The 17,795-nt window shown below is 38.8% G+C and overlaps 1 protein-coding gene across 1 annotated transcript in view; it reads right to left on the bottom strand.

The window, feature by feature from the left end:
* ehd4 (EH-domain containing 4) overlaps positions 1 to 17,795 on the bottom strand; it is a 38,663-nt gene that overhangs the window by 18,283 nt on the left and 2,585 nt on the right. Inside the window, exons 2-3 of the mRNA XM_044374072.1 lie at positions 12,650 to 12,826; positions 4,772 to 4,869 (exon numbers count right to left, since the gene is read on the bottom strand). Of these exons, the coding sequence (XP_044230007.1) occupies positions 4,772 to 4,869; positions 12,650 to 12,826 (275 nt within the window). The remainder of the gene's footprint in view (positions 1 to 4,771; positions 4,870 to 12,649; positions 12,827 to 17,795) is intronic.

Raw genomic sequence — 17,795 nt, 5'->3', positions numbered from 1 at the left:
CAAAACCCAAAGAAACCAGAAAACATTCACATTTATGAAGCTGGAATCAGAGAATTTGGACTTTGTCTTCTTAAAAAAATGGCAAAACAATGAATTGATTATCAAAATAGTGGGCAATTAATTTAATAGTTGGCAACTTATCGATTAATCGACTTATCATTGCAGCTCTATGTCACTGTAAACTGAATATCTTTGAGTTTTGAAACATTTATCAGAAAAAACAAAGACAATTGAAGAATTATTCTTCTTGGCCACTGGATGCTGGTACCGATAAATACTAAATCTGTATGATGGAGAATGTTCTGGAGAAAGCAGCAGGATTCAGTTCTGATTCTGTTTTAGACTTCGTACAAGTGCTGCAACGTTTAGTCGATTGATTGATTAGACAGAAAACATTTTAGTTCCTCAAATGTGAGGACTTGAAGCTTTTATCGTCATACATGAAAGTAAACTGAATATTTTTTAATTTTTGGACTGTTGAGCAGACAAAACAGGACATTTGAAGACGTCCCCATGAACTCTAAAATTATAGGAGGCATTCTTCATTACTTTCTGATATTTCAATCATCAACCAACAAAATAATTGGTAGATTGAACGATAATGAAAATAATCATTAGTTGCAGCTCTGAGATGCTAACGGATCTCTTATTAAACTTCTATCTTTGTTCTTTCTTTTTCAGTATGTTTCTCTCCGTCAGCTGTTAATAACTGATCTCTGGTTAATGTGGTTGTTACACGTCTGTGTCTGTACTCAGGCAATGATTGTTTGTGAAGTGATAGGACTCCCGCAGGCACATTTATCAACTCTGACAGTTTCTAACTTGTCTAAGAAAGGTAAAAATTATTCCACACACACACCTGTCTACGAGATACAAAAAGATGGGTGTAACTGTGTTCATAAGGAAAGTGAAGTATATTTTAGAGGTCGTTCGCATATAAAGTCACCTGGAAGACGTGATTGAAAGAGAATTTACTTGAGTTGAAAAAGTTTCAATCGGAACAAAAAGTTCACGGCTTTATGAATCTGTTTCATAAATGTACAGAGCTGAGAGGGAAAAGGAGAAAGAAGCAGAGTCTGTGGTGTATTTTCATTAAAAGTCATTGGTGTGCTTAAAGACAATATTAAGCTATGCAGATTGATTTTATAAGTTTATAAGCAATAAGGGCTAGTGTGATACAATTTGTATTGGTGTAGTTATAATCTCATGAACCATATTTAATCACACTGTACGTATAGAGGCACGATAGAAGAATTATAATCATACACTGGAGAAATTTGAGTGTGTTTGTATTACATGTCACTTTGCTTGGGTCTGCTAAAGTCTTCACCTTTCAAACATACTCTCTGGAGGAGATCAAGAAATAAGGGTGTAAAATGACTAGAATAACTTACAAAAAATAAAAGGCCAGAAGACAACTTGGCAATAATGGTGTAAAATGATTCCCAATACTTATATAAAAAATTGGATATAATCAGGTAGAATTGAATATGCCAGTACATATCCTCAAACACCTCAAAACCTGTTTTGAAGAGTTTTGACCAACAACGAGTGATGGAGATAAAAGATACATAATAATTGGTCAAAAATTAGGGAGGGTGGATGATAAGGTGTGACCTAAGCCGACCCAAGGGCATAAAAACAGATGCCCCAAAGAAAAACCTTTGGAGCGATTTGGTTCTTTGTAAAAGTGCTACTTGCTCTCCTTTCTTGCTGGCATTAAAGAACACTTTGCTGCTTGGACCTCTGACTCCCTTTTTATTTTCAAGAGAGAGTTTTTTGCTCTGGTACCCATTTCTGCAACAATTTGATACAAAAAGTCTCTGGTGAGTTCAGTTCAGTCGGACGCAGAACTGGACGCCAACGGCGACGTCAGTTTGTTTCTGTGTCATATGCGCATATAGTGTACATGTGCGTATCAGAGTATATAACAAAAACAGTACATTTGTTTTTTCTTTGTCTTGGATCTAAATCATAGATGCTTTTAAAACTATAGAATAAAGACTGAATACATTTAAAATAGTGTAATATATAACTACTAAAATGTCAACATGCTTCATAATTCTGTTTTAATGTGATATATATATGTTTTCACACTATTTACACAAACGATGCATTAAGTCAGTTATATCATCAGTTCCAGGGTAACAGTGACACATTCTGCTCGATCAGCTGTTTAGTAGAAACAAAACTAAAAGCAGGAAAATGAAAATGAGTTAGTGTGCTGCATGTTCGTGTCTGAGAGACGTGATCGATATCAGTTTAGTCAGCGTGAAGGAAGCGTTTATTTATTCTTTGAGGGAGATTTCAGGTCGGTGCTTGGACTCACATTAGAGAGTCCGACTGCAGCCGCTTAACATTGTTTACAGTGATAATGTTAAATTCAACATATTGCTGACAGTAGAGTGTTGTGTAATAACTACTCGTCCATGAAATTATAATATTCCTAATTTCTTTAGAAGCACAAACATCTGATATTTTCTTCTGTAGAGCAGCCAGACGACACAGATGTGGTATCTACGTGTACACATCTATGGCAGGAAAAATCTGTTTTCTGCTATATTCTATTTATGCTTGTGCTGTTTTTTCCAAATAAAAAGTAAAATAAAAAATCTGCACAGTTTCAGCAGCCGTCACTCAGATATTTTCCTGAGAAATAAAACTGAAAATAACTGAGAAAGTTCTGTTTTTAATATGGATAAACTCTTTAAAACATTTCCCACAAATACTCTAAACCTTTAATCACCTTCTGTCTTTTTTATACCAAATTAACAAAAAGGATGTTGGCGTTAAGATGACAGAGAGGAAACAGAACTCACAAACACTCACAACTACCACAGTGACTACAGATTTGTAACCGTTGATCAATTAGTCAATCAGTTTCTCTGGTTTCAGATCTGCTTTTATAGACTCTGCGGTCTTAGATCAGCAGCAGCAGCAGCGGATGAAAGTGCTGTGATTCATCACAGGAAACAGACTGTGAGATAAAACAGGAAGCGAGACAGAAAAGAGGGATCGGTTTCATAAGAAGAAGTTTTGCTGCTCCTAAGAAACGTGTGAAACCCTCTCTGATACATCTGGACAACTGCTTATACAAACAATCAACTAAAAACATCTTAACGAAAGTGAAGATTTAAGTCTGTGTAGTGTCCCGTAGTTCATTAGACAATTAATCTGCTCTTATTTTCATAGGTAATGCAGATTAAAATGTAATGTTTGTCCTGAGTGTCATTAAAAACTAAACAGTTCATCCTCTAGGGAGCAGGAATCAGATCCAAGCATTTCTTTGCCAGTTAGATTTTGATATTTCCTGGGAACATGTGCTGAAGGAAAAGTTAGCAGGAATATAAACAGCAGATTTAATGAAAATCAGCTGAGAAATGTTGAGATGTCCTCTTAACTCATCAATCCACATATCATATGTTCCATGATTGTGATTCATTTCAATAAAACAGAAATAACCTTAAAGGATGGGTGTCAGGTGCCCGAATGAACGTTTTCATTCTTCGTTTCTTTCATTGGTCTTTGTGAAAACATGAAGTGAGTTCCTGGAGTTTACTTTGCATATTATCAGAGCATTCGGCTCCACTACAGCAGCTACCGTCAGACATTACACAATAACTTAGTGAGCACATACAGCTCCCATGACAATGTATCATGAGCTTTCTGTTCATAGCATTATTGCACAAGTAACGCTCTTTATGTCAATACTGTCGAGGACGAGAAACAACTTGTCTGAATTAATTGTTTGTTGATCTGAACAGTGCGAGCATGAAAGTCACAGGTTCTGTTTCTGCAGAAAGGAAGATTAAGGTCGTACTCAGACCAAATGAGAAGGTGCGACCCACCGCCGCAGGGCCGAGTGGAGGTGTGGGTGTGTTTATTTATGTTCTAGAACTTGAATGCTGTGAAACAATCAGAAAATAACGTTTTATTGATCTGATTCACCGGCTTTTTCACTACCAGCGCTCTCTCTCTCTTCATTCATTCTCCAGCTCGCACAACCACAGCTGCTCTCTCTCTCTCATCATTTTTAAAATGAGTCGGGAAGCCGACAGCAAAGTCTAACTTTACTTTTAAGGTTATCAAACAAGGAGAAATGTCCTCCCCTCCTCCTAGTAACGTCTTTGTCCTCCCTCATGGCAGATTTTACAGGTCTGATTAGTCTGATCTCCGGCTGTGATTGGTCGCTGCAGTCTTAAGCCACAGTGACGTCGGGTTGCGTTTCTCCAAAAGTTGACTCTGGCTAAATTTTCCAGCCGCAGTCTGGTGTAGCGCCACAGCGGCCAAAACGCCTGCAGACGAAACGCACTACCCCCATTCAAATGAATGAGAGGACTGGCATTTTCGCTGCACCGCCTGATTTGTTCTGAATAAGGCCTAAAACCTGCAGTGTGAGTTAAAGCAATGGACAATATTAATAAGGAACAAAGTGTGTTTCAGTCGGAAACACTGAGTGATGACTGAATGAGGTTTCTGGATACCAGCAGGTCGACTGCTGTGACTTCATACAATATGAGGAAGTGAAAGAATCTGAAGGATCATTATGCAACAACACAAAACACCAACAGCAGGGCGTTACTGATAGCTTAGTCAGCTAACAGACACACACACACACACACACACACACACACACAAACACACACACACACACACACACACACACACACAGGTCCCCATAAGGACTACTGGTCCCACTGAGGTCAATGTTTATACCAGAAACGGTCCCCACGAGGTAACAAAAATATACACACACACACAGAGCTCATACCTCTGCTGATTCGTTGTTTCTCTCCGGAGAGGATGCCGGGAGTGTCGATGATGCTGATGCTCTGAAGAACCTGATTGGGCATCTGAGAGCAGATAAACCTGAACGAACACACACACACACACACACACACACACACATTTTAATATTTATTACTTCTTTTTATGACTTCAAGACTCTTTTGCTTGTTTATCTCAAATACTTGTTCTTGTTTTACTGTATTTACTTTTACGTTTCATTATTATTTTATTCTAATTAGTATTTTTTCTCACATTTGTAGCCTTTAGGTTTATTTTTTCAGTGCTACTGATATATTTTTATTTGGCATGGCTGTTCAAGTTTATTTAATTATCATTTCAACCACATAAAAATATCCACATAAAATACACAGTCAGCAGAATGAGATGTCGCTCCTCATATGACCAGGTAATTACAAAAAAATTAAAAACATACACTCTGAAACTCACTGGCTCAGAAAACCACTCAAGACAAGCAGTTGTTTTGAGCCAGTTTTAGTGTTATTTGGTATTTTACTGTTGGTTATTTTCTCAAACTACAGCTTGTTATAATCTGCTCTGTTTAAACTTACATTTGACAGTTTGTTATTGATTATCAATAACTTGTGTATCTTTTGAATTTCATCTGTTCATCGTTTTGTACTAGAAACCAAACATTGTGAGAGGTTTTAGTTGCAGCTTGTTGTGTGTAACACTGGTTCAGAATAACAGATGACTGCTGTTAACCAGATGTTATGTTGGTGCTTTATGGACCAAAACTGGGTCAAATTTAAACTCAGTGAGTTTTAGTGTGCAAGATACAAAAACATAGAAACAAAAATTAATATAAGTGCAGTAAAAGAGATCTGAGTTAGTTAAAATAAGGAATAAATAGCTCATTTGTGTTATTTGATGTTATTATTATATTGTGTGTTAATGTCTTCAAAGATGAGATGGTGCATCCCAAGAAGTTTATCCACAAATTTAAAATTTTAAAATGTTACAACTAATACTAATACTAATAATAATAATAATAATAATAATAACAATACCTTCCAACATCATTACCATTTAAAATGTTTGTTAGTTTCTCCAAAAGCACATTTTCATTAAAAGTTAAATACATAATGAGAAACAAAGAAATCCAAATTATTTAATCCTTTAACTACTGAAAACACTTCAGCAGAGCTTTAGTCAGCAGAGGAGAAACTGACCATCATCATCATCATCATCATCATCCTGCACTCTAAACAGTTATTACATCATGGTCCAGTGTGTTGTGACAGTTCCTGCACAGATCACAAGAGCTGCGGTGATTTAATATCCAGGTCTGCGAACACTATTGTTTCAGTCAGGAAGCATCTAGAGGACGGACACGCTGACACGCTGACGTGGTTCATAACCAACTGGGTTTGATCAGAGAGTCAATAAGTGTGTAAACTCTTTATGTGACTGTTAGACAAATTTAATAATAATAATAATAATAATAATAATAATTTCTATTTGTATGGCACATATAAAGCTGGTAGAGGCAGCATAAAAATATAATCACATATATAAAAAACTGCTTAAAGACAGTTCATCCATAAAGTTAAAAAACTTATTTTTTTTCAAGTAAAAATAACAAATGTTGAATCCAGATTCTAACTGTGAGTTTTACATCATTTTAAACTGAGTCTCTTTAAGTTTTGAACTGTTGGTTGAAAAAAAACCAAAACATCTGACAACGTTTTCTTGGGTTTTAGGGAATTGTATTTGACATTTTTTACCATTTTTTGACAATTAATGGAAATTAAATTAAATGGAATTGTTGATGAAAATAAGGCCAATAAAGCTAAATCTGTTTCCGCGACGCAGCCAGAACTCAAAACTCCCCGCTGACTGAGAAACTCTTGTCCTAGTTTTGTTTTAGTCCATAAATACTTGGTCAGTTTTTATTTTATTCTAGTGTTTCAGTTTGCTGATGATACACATTAGTTGGCTTGATTTCCAGTACTGTAATAGTTTCGTCCCTTGCGGACTGAAGCTTACATGCTTCCAAAATAAAGGAAGTAGTGGTGGACGTCTGCGTCTGGCCAGAAGTGACCAATAAATTCAACAGATGTAGAAACACAAACTCCCAAGTGAAACAGTCTCCTGTTCTTAAAAGTGTGACGCCAACAGCTGCTATAATAGTACTGAGTTTTTCATATCACAGGAAGGTTTAATATGGAGCTTTAGTGAAAGTTCAGTCAGGAAGATGATCTTTTTCATTCTCAGGGTCTGTAGTTTTATTTCCATCCATCATTTCCTTGCTGTCATCGCCGGGCGTCGACTGAGACGTCAGCCGGTCACGTCTATCCAATAACAAGGTGACACAATCTTCTTGTCAGCCAATCATCCTGCGACTGTCTTTTTAAATATATGTTTTCTCCTTCTCTGCCTTCAATGTTTTCATGCTGCATTATGCACATCTGTCCCTCCACCGCCAGTCTTCACAGGTTCATCAGCCTCATCAGCCTCAGCGGAGGTCATCGACCACCAGTATCTGGACTCCGCGAGGGGATTTATGTTGCTGCTGCTGCTCAGGACCGGGGCCGGTTTCACAAAGATAGACTTTGACTATGGCTTAGATATAACAGATAGTCATCCGTTGCACAAAGGAGTTTAGTTCTTGACCATCTTAAGTAGGACTACGGTACAATGAATTCTGGGTAAATTAAAAATGGCTGACCGAGCGACCGCATCCAACCACTCAGCTCCATTTACCCCAACAGAAAGTATGTTTCTTTTGGAGGAATTCAACAGTTACAAGGACATTTTACTTGGAAAATTTAGTGAGGAGTGTAACAATAAAAAAGTACAGTGACAGTGAACAATGTTAATCTCACAGTTGAGAGGAGCATCAAAGATGTTCAAAAAAGATATGAAAACATGGCACAAGTTGCAAAGAAAGAAATGTTTTCCTCTTTATTTTGTTGGGTGCTACTGGTCAGTTGGTGTCACTGATTGTTACCATGGTAACAGGGGTCTTAGGCCTGAGTTAGCCTGGGGGTAAGGTGTCTAATTTTTTTGACTTAAAATTAGTCAGTCTTTATTTTTGTGAAACAGTCTAACTTGCATTAGACTAATCTATGAGCAAAATTAAGACTGGCCTAACACTACAGACCAGTCTGAAATACCTTTGTGAAACCGGCCCCTGATGTCCTTCGATTACAAAAATCTCCCTAGACACCACAGACTCGATCATCAATATCTGTATAATAAACACTTATCTTTGCTTCAATCACTTGTCTCTCCTGATTGAAATCATTTAATTGTGTTGGTATTGATTCCTCAACCTTTGCATTAACTGTGTGCTGTGGCAGCACTTCAAGTCAAGATGGTTAATATCTGGACAAAGTGGTGCATTAAAAATCCTCAGCTAGGAGCTTCCATTCATTACTGACATTTACACCATCAGGCTACAGGAAACGAGCCTCTTCTCACCCAGTGAGTCATCTTTTTAATTTCCTTCCTTTAAGAAGACTGAGGAGTTTTAGAAGCAGGACGGCATTTATCCAACAGACTGTTCACCTTCTTCACTCTTACCGCTTTCATGCATGAATTATGATAACCTCGGTCAGGATTTTTTTCCCAAGTGATTTTATTCCTCTTTAAGCATGAAAAAAAAACTTGAACATTCTTTTAAACATGATTTAAAATATAATCAACAACATAAAATCAATACTTGTAAATTTTAACAATTGTATTACTCCTTAGTTGTTACTTGATGTTACAAAATTTTATTTACTTACAAGGGTCTACTACCATAGAAGGATTGGCAAGATGTTCCTGAGCTGCTGAGCATTTCCAGCTGGCAGGCAGCCATCTTGGTTTTGACCTTTTACAGTCTATGGTTTTGAGAAATTTGTGCTGCACTTAGAAAGGCTGGCCAATGGATGGCAGCGTATGGGATGACACACTAGAGTCCACTGTGTTGGTTGATGTGCAACTATACCATTAAAACCCCATGCATATATAAGAAAACGGCTGTCCACTGTAGTGACCACTACGCATGAAAGGGTTAAACAGCAAAGGTGTTAAGATGATGATATTGTACACAACAAGTATATACTTCTTTTATTTTTATTTTTTATTTTTTATTCTTTTTCATGGTTTTATTGTGTGACCATGGTAATGTGATGTTTTATTGTCAATGTGGTCATGTGATGTCCTGGGACCACAGCTACGTCGTTTCAACTCAATCAGAAAGTGTTCTTGTTTATCATTTATGGGTTTTTAATTCTCTTTTGTTTCTTATCAACTTCCCTTGATTCATGATTTTTGTTGCTTCTGCTTTCATTTGGCTGTAGCGAGTCTATCTGACAAGGTGTGTTGACTCCTGGTTCACATTGATGATAGTATCTTTAGTTAAATTTAGCCGACAGACTCCAGCAGCTATAAATCGTCTCGGTGTGTCCAAGCGTCGAGCTGGCAGCGGGAAAAAACAAAACCGTTGCGCTGACACGTGGTGACGCAAACACACTTCCCCCCTGGAAACAATAAGTTATTGTGGAAGGTTCCTCCGTCGCACCGGGGCAAGAGGAGATTCCTGGTTAAAGGAATTCTGTGGGTAGACGTCAACACTCGCACACAGCTCGAGGGTCGACCGTCCTCCCACTTCCTCAACGCCGCTCTTAGAAATATTTCTGGACAGAGGAAATACGTTCGGACTGGAGTGTTTTCAGCTAAAATTAAACTCTGCTACAAACTGTCAGGTTTGTGGAGTCTGACGGGCAGCAGTGTGTGTGTGTGTGTGTGTGTGTGTCAGGGATGAAGAGGTCACTTCCGAGGTCACGAGTGTTTTGAAGAGAGTGGTGACAGGAGTATGTAGAGAAGCCATTTATACTTATAAATATCTGTTAGCTACCAACAAAATAACACAATGTTCTAAACTGAATTAAAGGATTATTGAATTTATTCTGGAGATCTTCTATATTTTTCTTCATGTTTGGATCCAAACCAACAATGAACTGATCTACTAACAAGTATTGTGTGTGTATCAAAGCCTGATATATCTTATTCCTCCGTTCTTGTTCCAGAAACTATTAAAAACACGTCAGTGAGTCTCACCGCTGCACTGGGTGACATGTTCCTTCATCACGAAGAGTTTGGTCACGTTAGCTTGTTTAGAAATGGCTCCAGACACTAATAACAGCGTCACGTTTTCAGTCTCTGGAGAGTAGTTCTGTGTAAATGTCTTTGCAGAGCTTTGCTAGCTTGTTGTGCTAAATATAACAACCTCTTCACTTAGTTCTGAAGAAATTTATAATGTAGTACAAAGTCAAGAGGTTTTGATATGTAGCACAACAAGCTAGCAAAGCTCTGTGAAGGAGCGGCGTGTTACTATCTTATCGCTATTTTTATTTTTGGGGCTGTTTCTAAACTAAAGCTACAGTGAACCGTCGTGTTTTTAGCCTGTTTGTTTATATTCTGGTACATCTGCAATATAAAAAAAGTCCTAATGCTTTGTCTGCTAGAAGTTCTTGTTCTGACTGTACAGACAACAGTCAGCCGGATTATTTTAGAAAAGTCTGAGACAAGATCTGAAGTTAGACGGAGCCTTTTTATATGATTTGTAAAACTGATCTATGGACGTTTAGCCTTGACGTACATCAGAGATCCTGACACTAGTGGAAAGAGTGAATTCATGTGATTGTAGCAAAGTGTGTATGATGTGTGAGTGTTTTTTTTTTTTACTGTTACTTTTTACTGTCTCTCATATCTAACTGTCTTAAAACTTTTTTCTGTTGTTCAATAATGAGAAACACATCCTCTGTAAGTGAATAATCTACTTGTAAAACTTCCTTTATGCTTGTTGTGAATTCTATTATTATTATTATTATACTTACTGTTTTATTACCATTATCATTATTAATGTTTTTTCTCCTCTCTGTTCTTCCTCTTATCTCTTCTTGTTCGTTCTTCTCTCATTAATCTTCACTGTGTTTTTTCTCCTGGGTATAAAATACATCCATAATTACAGCATATAACAATCCTCCCTTAATCTATGTGTGTGCATTAATATTTTGTCAGCTGCTCATATTTACAGAGTAAACATGAATGCAACATCAGCGTCTACATTCACGAGATACAAGCAGCTTCAGAGAAAACTGGTGCAGCTTTCAGAAAATAAACTGTTTTGACTGTTGTGCGATAGCAGAGACATGTGAAGCTCTGCGGTGGAGTAAGCAACGGGGTTCTGACCGCAATCAATCATCATAACGGCAGAAAAACTAAGAAAACATGAGCGAGGTGGAAAATATTAATTATTCTTTAAAAGGATTGAGTGTGAAGAGTCGGGTGGAGGTCTGAGGTCGTTGTGTCACATCTGTCTGCTCTTATTTATCCAGCTTTTAAAAAACAGCTTCTATCTCACTCTGCTGCTCGGGGAGTCGAGGATTATTCAGACGTCAGAGGAAGGTTTAAGGGTTTGTTACATGATACGGTTTAATTCAGCATGATGACAGATAAGATGAAACTTAAAGATAAGAGACCAAGTTGATTAACGATCCTGGAGATCCGTCTCTGTCTCTAGAAACGTCTCCGTTACTGCCGCAGCACAGTCCAGGATTTAGTTTTAGTGTTTAATCTTTTGACTGCCAACAATTTAAAGTTGTTTGTTTTTGTCAATGAAATTTAAATTGTTTGTCCTCTAGAAGCTGTTTTCATTCACTTTACAGCTGAATCAATTAGTCGAGAGACTGAAAATTAATCTGCAACTTTTTTGAGAATTATTCACTAGTTCCCACTCTTCCAAAATCTTTTTTTTTTTTAAATGTAAATGAGAAGATGCTTGTGGATTTTGTCACAGTGAGAATCTAATAATTTGATTCAGACTGAGACGCCTTCGCTCTCTAAAACGCCATCCGGCTGGAGGTCATCAGGACATCACGCTGCTCCTTAGTAAAGTGCTGCAGAGTGTCCTCACACAAAACAACATATATGAGTGTTTTCAGCCTTCTAGAGGACAGATGATGACCAGAAGAATGATCCACAGGACTGTTTTATAACATAATGATGGTTATATGTCGTGACAACACTGTGGTTGAGGTCTGGTCAGGTTTAGGGAAAGATCGATCACGGTTTGGACACCTGTGCACCGGTCAAATACACTCCAACTCACATTTGGAAGCAGGTGGTGAACAGTGGTCTGCCATCCCCGCTACCCGCCTCCTTCTGATAAGAAAGTGACATCATATTGACATCATCTGAACGGGTCATGATTATAACGGCAGCTAGATGGCGTAAACGTTACTATAAGTCGCTATTGTCGGTCTGAATTTTAGAACCGATACTGTCCTGTTTCTTGTGAGGATGCTGGGAGTCTCTGAGTGAAACTGACCGCAAACATCATCATTAAAGCTACATTATGTAACTTTTTTCTAATAATATTTTAGCTGAAATATGCTATAAAGCATATCTCAATGTTTAGAGGTGTTGTTTAGGGCTTCGTGAAGGTGCTTCTGGTCGACTCCTACTGGCATCAAGCGAGCGTCAGCTGCCGGAAAACGTCACACGTCTCAGTTCCTGCATTAGCTGAGACCGTATAACCACAAAGAAGGGAAAGAAAGACGTTTGCAGAAACAGAAGAAAAGCGCAAAGAAACCTGAAGGATTCATGTCGGCGCCGCTTTCACCGGATGGAGGGAGCTGAGAGAGAAGAGGAACTTCCACACAGACGCCGTGTGCATTTGAATCTAATCTAAAAGTTTATTGATGAAGCAGCTAATAACCGATCACTTGGTTTGGTGATTTGGCGTGAAGCCTTTCAAAACAGGTAGAGAACATATAACCATTGTTCCAACAGCATTTTGATGACTATATTACAACGTGTGCGTGTGTGTGTGTGTGTGTGTGTTTACCTGTTGAGGAAGGAGTTTCCGAACGCATTCAGCTTCCTGAAGGGCTTCTTGGGGTCGACCACCAGGGCGTTGCCGGGGACAACGCCCTCGTTCTCGCCGTACATCACCGCGATGAAGCCGTCTGTGGTCGGCTCCGGACCGATCCGCATCCCCGGAAAATCATGCTCCAACAGATACCTGGAACCAGAAAATCCAATTTTAATAAATCAGTTCATCATTTCAGTCTTTTATGAGGGAAAAGTGTAAAAGTTTCCCGAATGTGAGAATCTGCTGTCTGTGTTTGTTGGTAAGCTGCCACCAAACTGCCTCGAAACACTTGAAAGTTTATTCATTCATTACATACATCAGCTCTTTATCTTACTGAGGGTTCATTTAAGACTATTCTGCACAGAAGACCAAGAGAAATACACATGTGAACCGTCAAACAGACTCCTGTCCCCACAAAAATAACTGACCAATGGGGATTCAGCACCGTAACACCCGCCCACATGAGAGCTTTGTGTCAGAACCATAGACTGTATAAAAATATGGACGTAGTTACCATGACATCACCCGTTGGTTTCTGAAGAGCGGTTTTGAAGCTCAAAGTGAGCCGCTCCGGCCGTCACCATCTTGACAGTGAATGACGCTGCCTAACTCCCAGCCAATCAAAAATGAGCAAAGAGGCGGGGCCAAATGGCTGAAACAAGCCAGCTAGCGGCTGGCGGACCTGTCACTCAAAGCAGCCATGTCCTTCATTATGCATAACTTTACGGTTTAATAAAATTTAAACGGGTGAGTTATAAAAAATTCATCCCCCGTCCAGTTGTCATGAAAGGGGAAATTAGCTACAGAGACCTAAACCGTTTTTTGTACCAGGCTGTAAACATGTTTATTTCTGCTGTAAAGTTGGGCATTTTAACATGGAGGTCTATGGGGAATGACTCGCTTTTGGAGCCTCAAGTGGCCATTCAAGTTCCGCATTGGCTTCATTTTACAGCCCCGGAGGTTACCGCTTGGTCAGAACTGAAAAATTCACAACTATTATTATTATTATCATTATTATTATTATTATTACACAAATTTCATCCCAAACATGTCCAAAAAATGAGTATAAGAGTGTAAACAGTGAGACATCATCTACAACATTTCTTTATAATCTCAAGTTTTGGTACCAAAATGATATTTTCTTCTGTGTCTCACTTTGAGGAGTATAAACGTGGTTTTTCTACAAAAACGTTGAAGAAAACATGCCAACCTTCTGAAATGCAAGCAGCCGCACAAGAACTAGAGTCTAAAAATGAGCAAAATCAGGGTTTTAACATTTCCTGTCATCTCTCTACTCTCACAGTCTAATAAAAGGATTAAAAAAATTTAAAAATGACCCCAAAAAACATATATATTCTTAATACAATAATACAATAATACTCTTTTGACGGCTTTGACCTCCATGAAGCCTGAAGTCTGACTGAAATGTGAAGAAACCGTTTAAGTTCATCCAGACTCAGAACGTATCAGTGAATTCAGTAACAGAGAAAAGCTGACTTTAAAAAAAAAAAAAAAAGACAAGCGCCGGGTCTTTCATCTCAACATTGACCTCCTCGACCTCTCGCACTGTTTTCCTTGTTAAAAGAAAAGTGAGAAAGGAAGGAAGAGATGTAAGATGGCTGCAGCGAGGCTCTGTCCTCTCACTTCCTGTTGTCGCTGCTTTTCTGACCGACGAGGACATCAAAGAAGAAGAAAACCACCACAGAGAAGAGCCTTGTGACGCTTCACGCGTCACCTTTAATTGAGCCGCAGATCACCGCAGTCCTGTAAAGTGCAGCAGAAACTAGCAGGAGCAGCTCACATAAAATAAACTCCATTTCCAAACATTGAGACGTTTCGTGCAAAAACAAAAATCGGAGGCAATTGAATTAATTTGAGAAATAATGCAGCTCTAGTGAGAATTTCACATCAATCCATCCAGTAGTTGTTGAGATATTTCAATAAAAGAACTAAAAACTCAGAGGAAGAGGAGGAAAAGTCGAAGGATCAGCAGAGTTTGAACCAGAATTTGTGCCAAAAATCATCAAGTAGATATTGAGAAATATCACAGAATAGGTAAAAACTTGAACCTGCTGGTGGCGCTAGAGGAAGATTCAATGGATCAATGTAAGTCAGGAGGCTGTAGATGTTATTTCAGCTACATTTTTCATCAATATTTCAGATTTTTGACCGTTCAGCTCATTCTCAGGTTGGAGCTGCAGCTTTTCAACATTCATTAGACTGAAACTGTTTCTGACTTCTCACACAACGAACCCTGATTACAGATGATTAATGTTTAGATGTTTCATCATTTCAAATATTTTGCACAAAAGGTTGAAAGCTAAACTGACGCAGACGTGATTAAAGTTTCTGTGATTCAGATTTGGCCGAGTGGATTCGATACTCGCTCAGGATTTAATAGAATGGAACCTCAACCCTCAACCGGTTAGTGTTTTTCCACCTCCGTGAGGAGATGAAGTCAAAGCTTCCCAGTAAAACCACAAGTGTGCACTGCAGCAGCTGGTGGGCCCATTAACTGGGAGCGCTGGGAGAACGTTTCTCATTCACCAGCGACAGAGTCAGCCAGTGTTACCGCTCAGTAATAACTACACACTTTACTGAGTATACAGTAAAATACATGAAGAAGAAACTTAAATAAACTAAAACAAAAGTGTGAAAAACTCCGACACCAACAGACTCTAAACTCTCCATCAGGCTTCATCTTCCTGCTGTGACACATGTGCGGCCCAATCAGAGGCCACGATGCGACCTGTTTATGGTCCGCAAGCCACTTGTTGATTCCATCAGCAATATAAACTCTGCAGGTTTCAGCTCAGAGAAGAAGAAGAAGAAGGAGAAGAAGAAGAAAATATGTTGACTCTGCAATTTACTGGCAACATGTTCCCATGATTCATTGCATTCTTTTCAGTTCCCATGATTCATAGCATTCCTCAGGGCAGGGTGGGGCCGCAGTAGTGGGACACACACACATGCACACACACACACACACACATGCACACAGACACACACACACACACACACTGTAGCAGCAGCTAGAGTCTCTCTGCAGACTGTGTTGGACACAAACAGACTTTAAGTGATTGCAGGTCAGTTCTGCAGGTCTGGTTTGATGTCAAAATGTGCCTGATATGTACACAAACACACACACACACACACACACACACACACACGCACACGCACACTCTCTCTCTGTCTGCAGACGTGTGATAAGCTCGGTTAACTGTAACTGCAGTGTGATGACATCACTCAGCTCTTAGTCACACCAGCTTCCACATTAACGTCCTCCAGGGCTGCAGATCATGATTATTTTCATTATCAATTATTTTCTCAATCAATCGATTAGTTGCTTGGTCCATAAAATGTCAGAAAACGATCGATCAGTGTTTCCAGAAGCCAAAGACGACGACATCCTCAAATGTCTTGTTTTGTCCACAACCCAAAGATCTTAATTTAATAGTTGTAAACGAACCGATTAAATCGACTAATCGTTGCAGCTTTAACGTCCTGAATTCATTTCAGTTTATTCAAATATAAACTTGCAGACGAACTGAAACTCACTGCGGATCAATAATCCATCACAGTCGATATTTAGTCACCTCCTTTCATATTTTTGTCAGTTACGTTATCATCGTGTGGTGCGGCGGTTGGAGGCCGCGCTGAAAACGCTGCGTTCAAGGACGCTCCGACGTTCAGACTTTCAGACTGAACAGCAACTGTTTTAACACACTTGTTCGTCTTAAATCAGCTCTCACTTCAAGTAAAACGTAGTCAAACATTTTCACTCTGGCTGGTTTTAATATTCAGACGTCCTGATGGGAAATTCACATTCAAATATCTCATAGAAAGGCAGCTTCTCTCTGAGTGAATGAAGCAGCGTTCCTCATTACTGCGGGTCATTATAACACTCACCACCACATTCTTTATGATATGATGTTGGTATTTATTAATCTGCAAAGCCATTAGTGGGAAATTATCACTTCATATCTCATCCCTGCTGCTCTGCTTCATATTTAAACCCGCTACAGAGCTGATCTTTGTTGGTGGAGGAGTAAACTCGTAGAATAATCTGCAATGTCTCATAAGAATTTAAATACTTTGACCTCTCCGTAAGCTGTTTTCATTAAAGCTGCACATTGTAAATTGTCTCATTTCTGTTTATTAATGTGTTTATTCTTCTACTTTCCTTTCAGCAGCCAACCTGCGCTGTATAAATAAAGGTTTAGTAAATATATCATCAAGTCACATGACCCTTCCCACCGAGGCAAAACTACAGGCGGAAGGTATGATTTGGAAAATATTCAGCAGAAACGCAGACTGATCATATTTGTTATTATTTTATATCATGTACACAGCTGATAATGAAGTCTGGATGCTGTTGCCAGAGCGACGCCTCTGGAGGGAAATAACCCTTTTTTAAAAGCATTTTTCCAAGTATAAAGGATCAGTTTACTCGTCATCATCGGTCCTCAGACAGTTCGCGTTTAAAGTTTGAGTCATTTTTTCAAGCAACGTTGTGTCATTTTAGCTGCTCGGTTGTAAGAATCTGCAGCTTTTCTTTGTCTTATGCGATAGAAACATTGAATATGATTGTGTTGGAACTGTTGTCTGACATTTTATAAACAAAACAATTCATATCCACTTTACATACGATACTAAATGGTGGGAGTTCCCCTTAAATAAACCAGCACTACAGCCACAAGAACCAATAAAACACATTTATACCAGGAAGAATCAATAAACCAGACTATAAACTTATAACAAACATTTGACTGTACATACACATATAGTCAACAAGTCTAGAGCTTTAATAATCAACACTCAGATGCACAGATGATCTGGTTCTACTTGAATAACCACATATGTTGTGTAATCTACTTCTAGCTGAGAGTCTGTGCAAGTCGCAGCTCGTCTCTGCCGTCAGACGTCCAGGTGAGACGAAACTCTTCAAACTAACGTTCAGCTCAGAGCAGCTGCACATCACAAACCTGCTTGGAGGATTTTATGGAGCCAGAGTTTATCTTAAGAATGGACCACGTGTGTCTCTTTGCTGCTAAACAAACTTTAAACACGGAGATGATCTCATGAAGTCTGGCATTACGTTTTCCTTTTCAACAAGGAT

The sequence above is a fragment of the Thunnus albacares genome, chromosome 15 (genome assembly GCF_914725855.1).
Source record: "Thunnus albacares chromosome 15, fThuAlb1.1, whole genome shotgun sequence".
Taxonomy (NCBI): Eukaryota; Metazoa; Chordata; class Actinopteri; order Scombriformes; family Scombridae; genus Thunnus; species Thunnus albacares.
The sequence above is the reverse complement of the archived record's forward strand: the minus strand, read 5'-3'. Positions and strand labels throughout refer to the sequence as shown.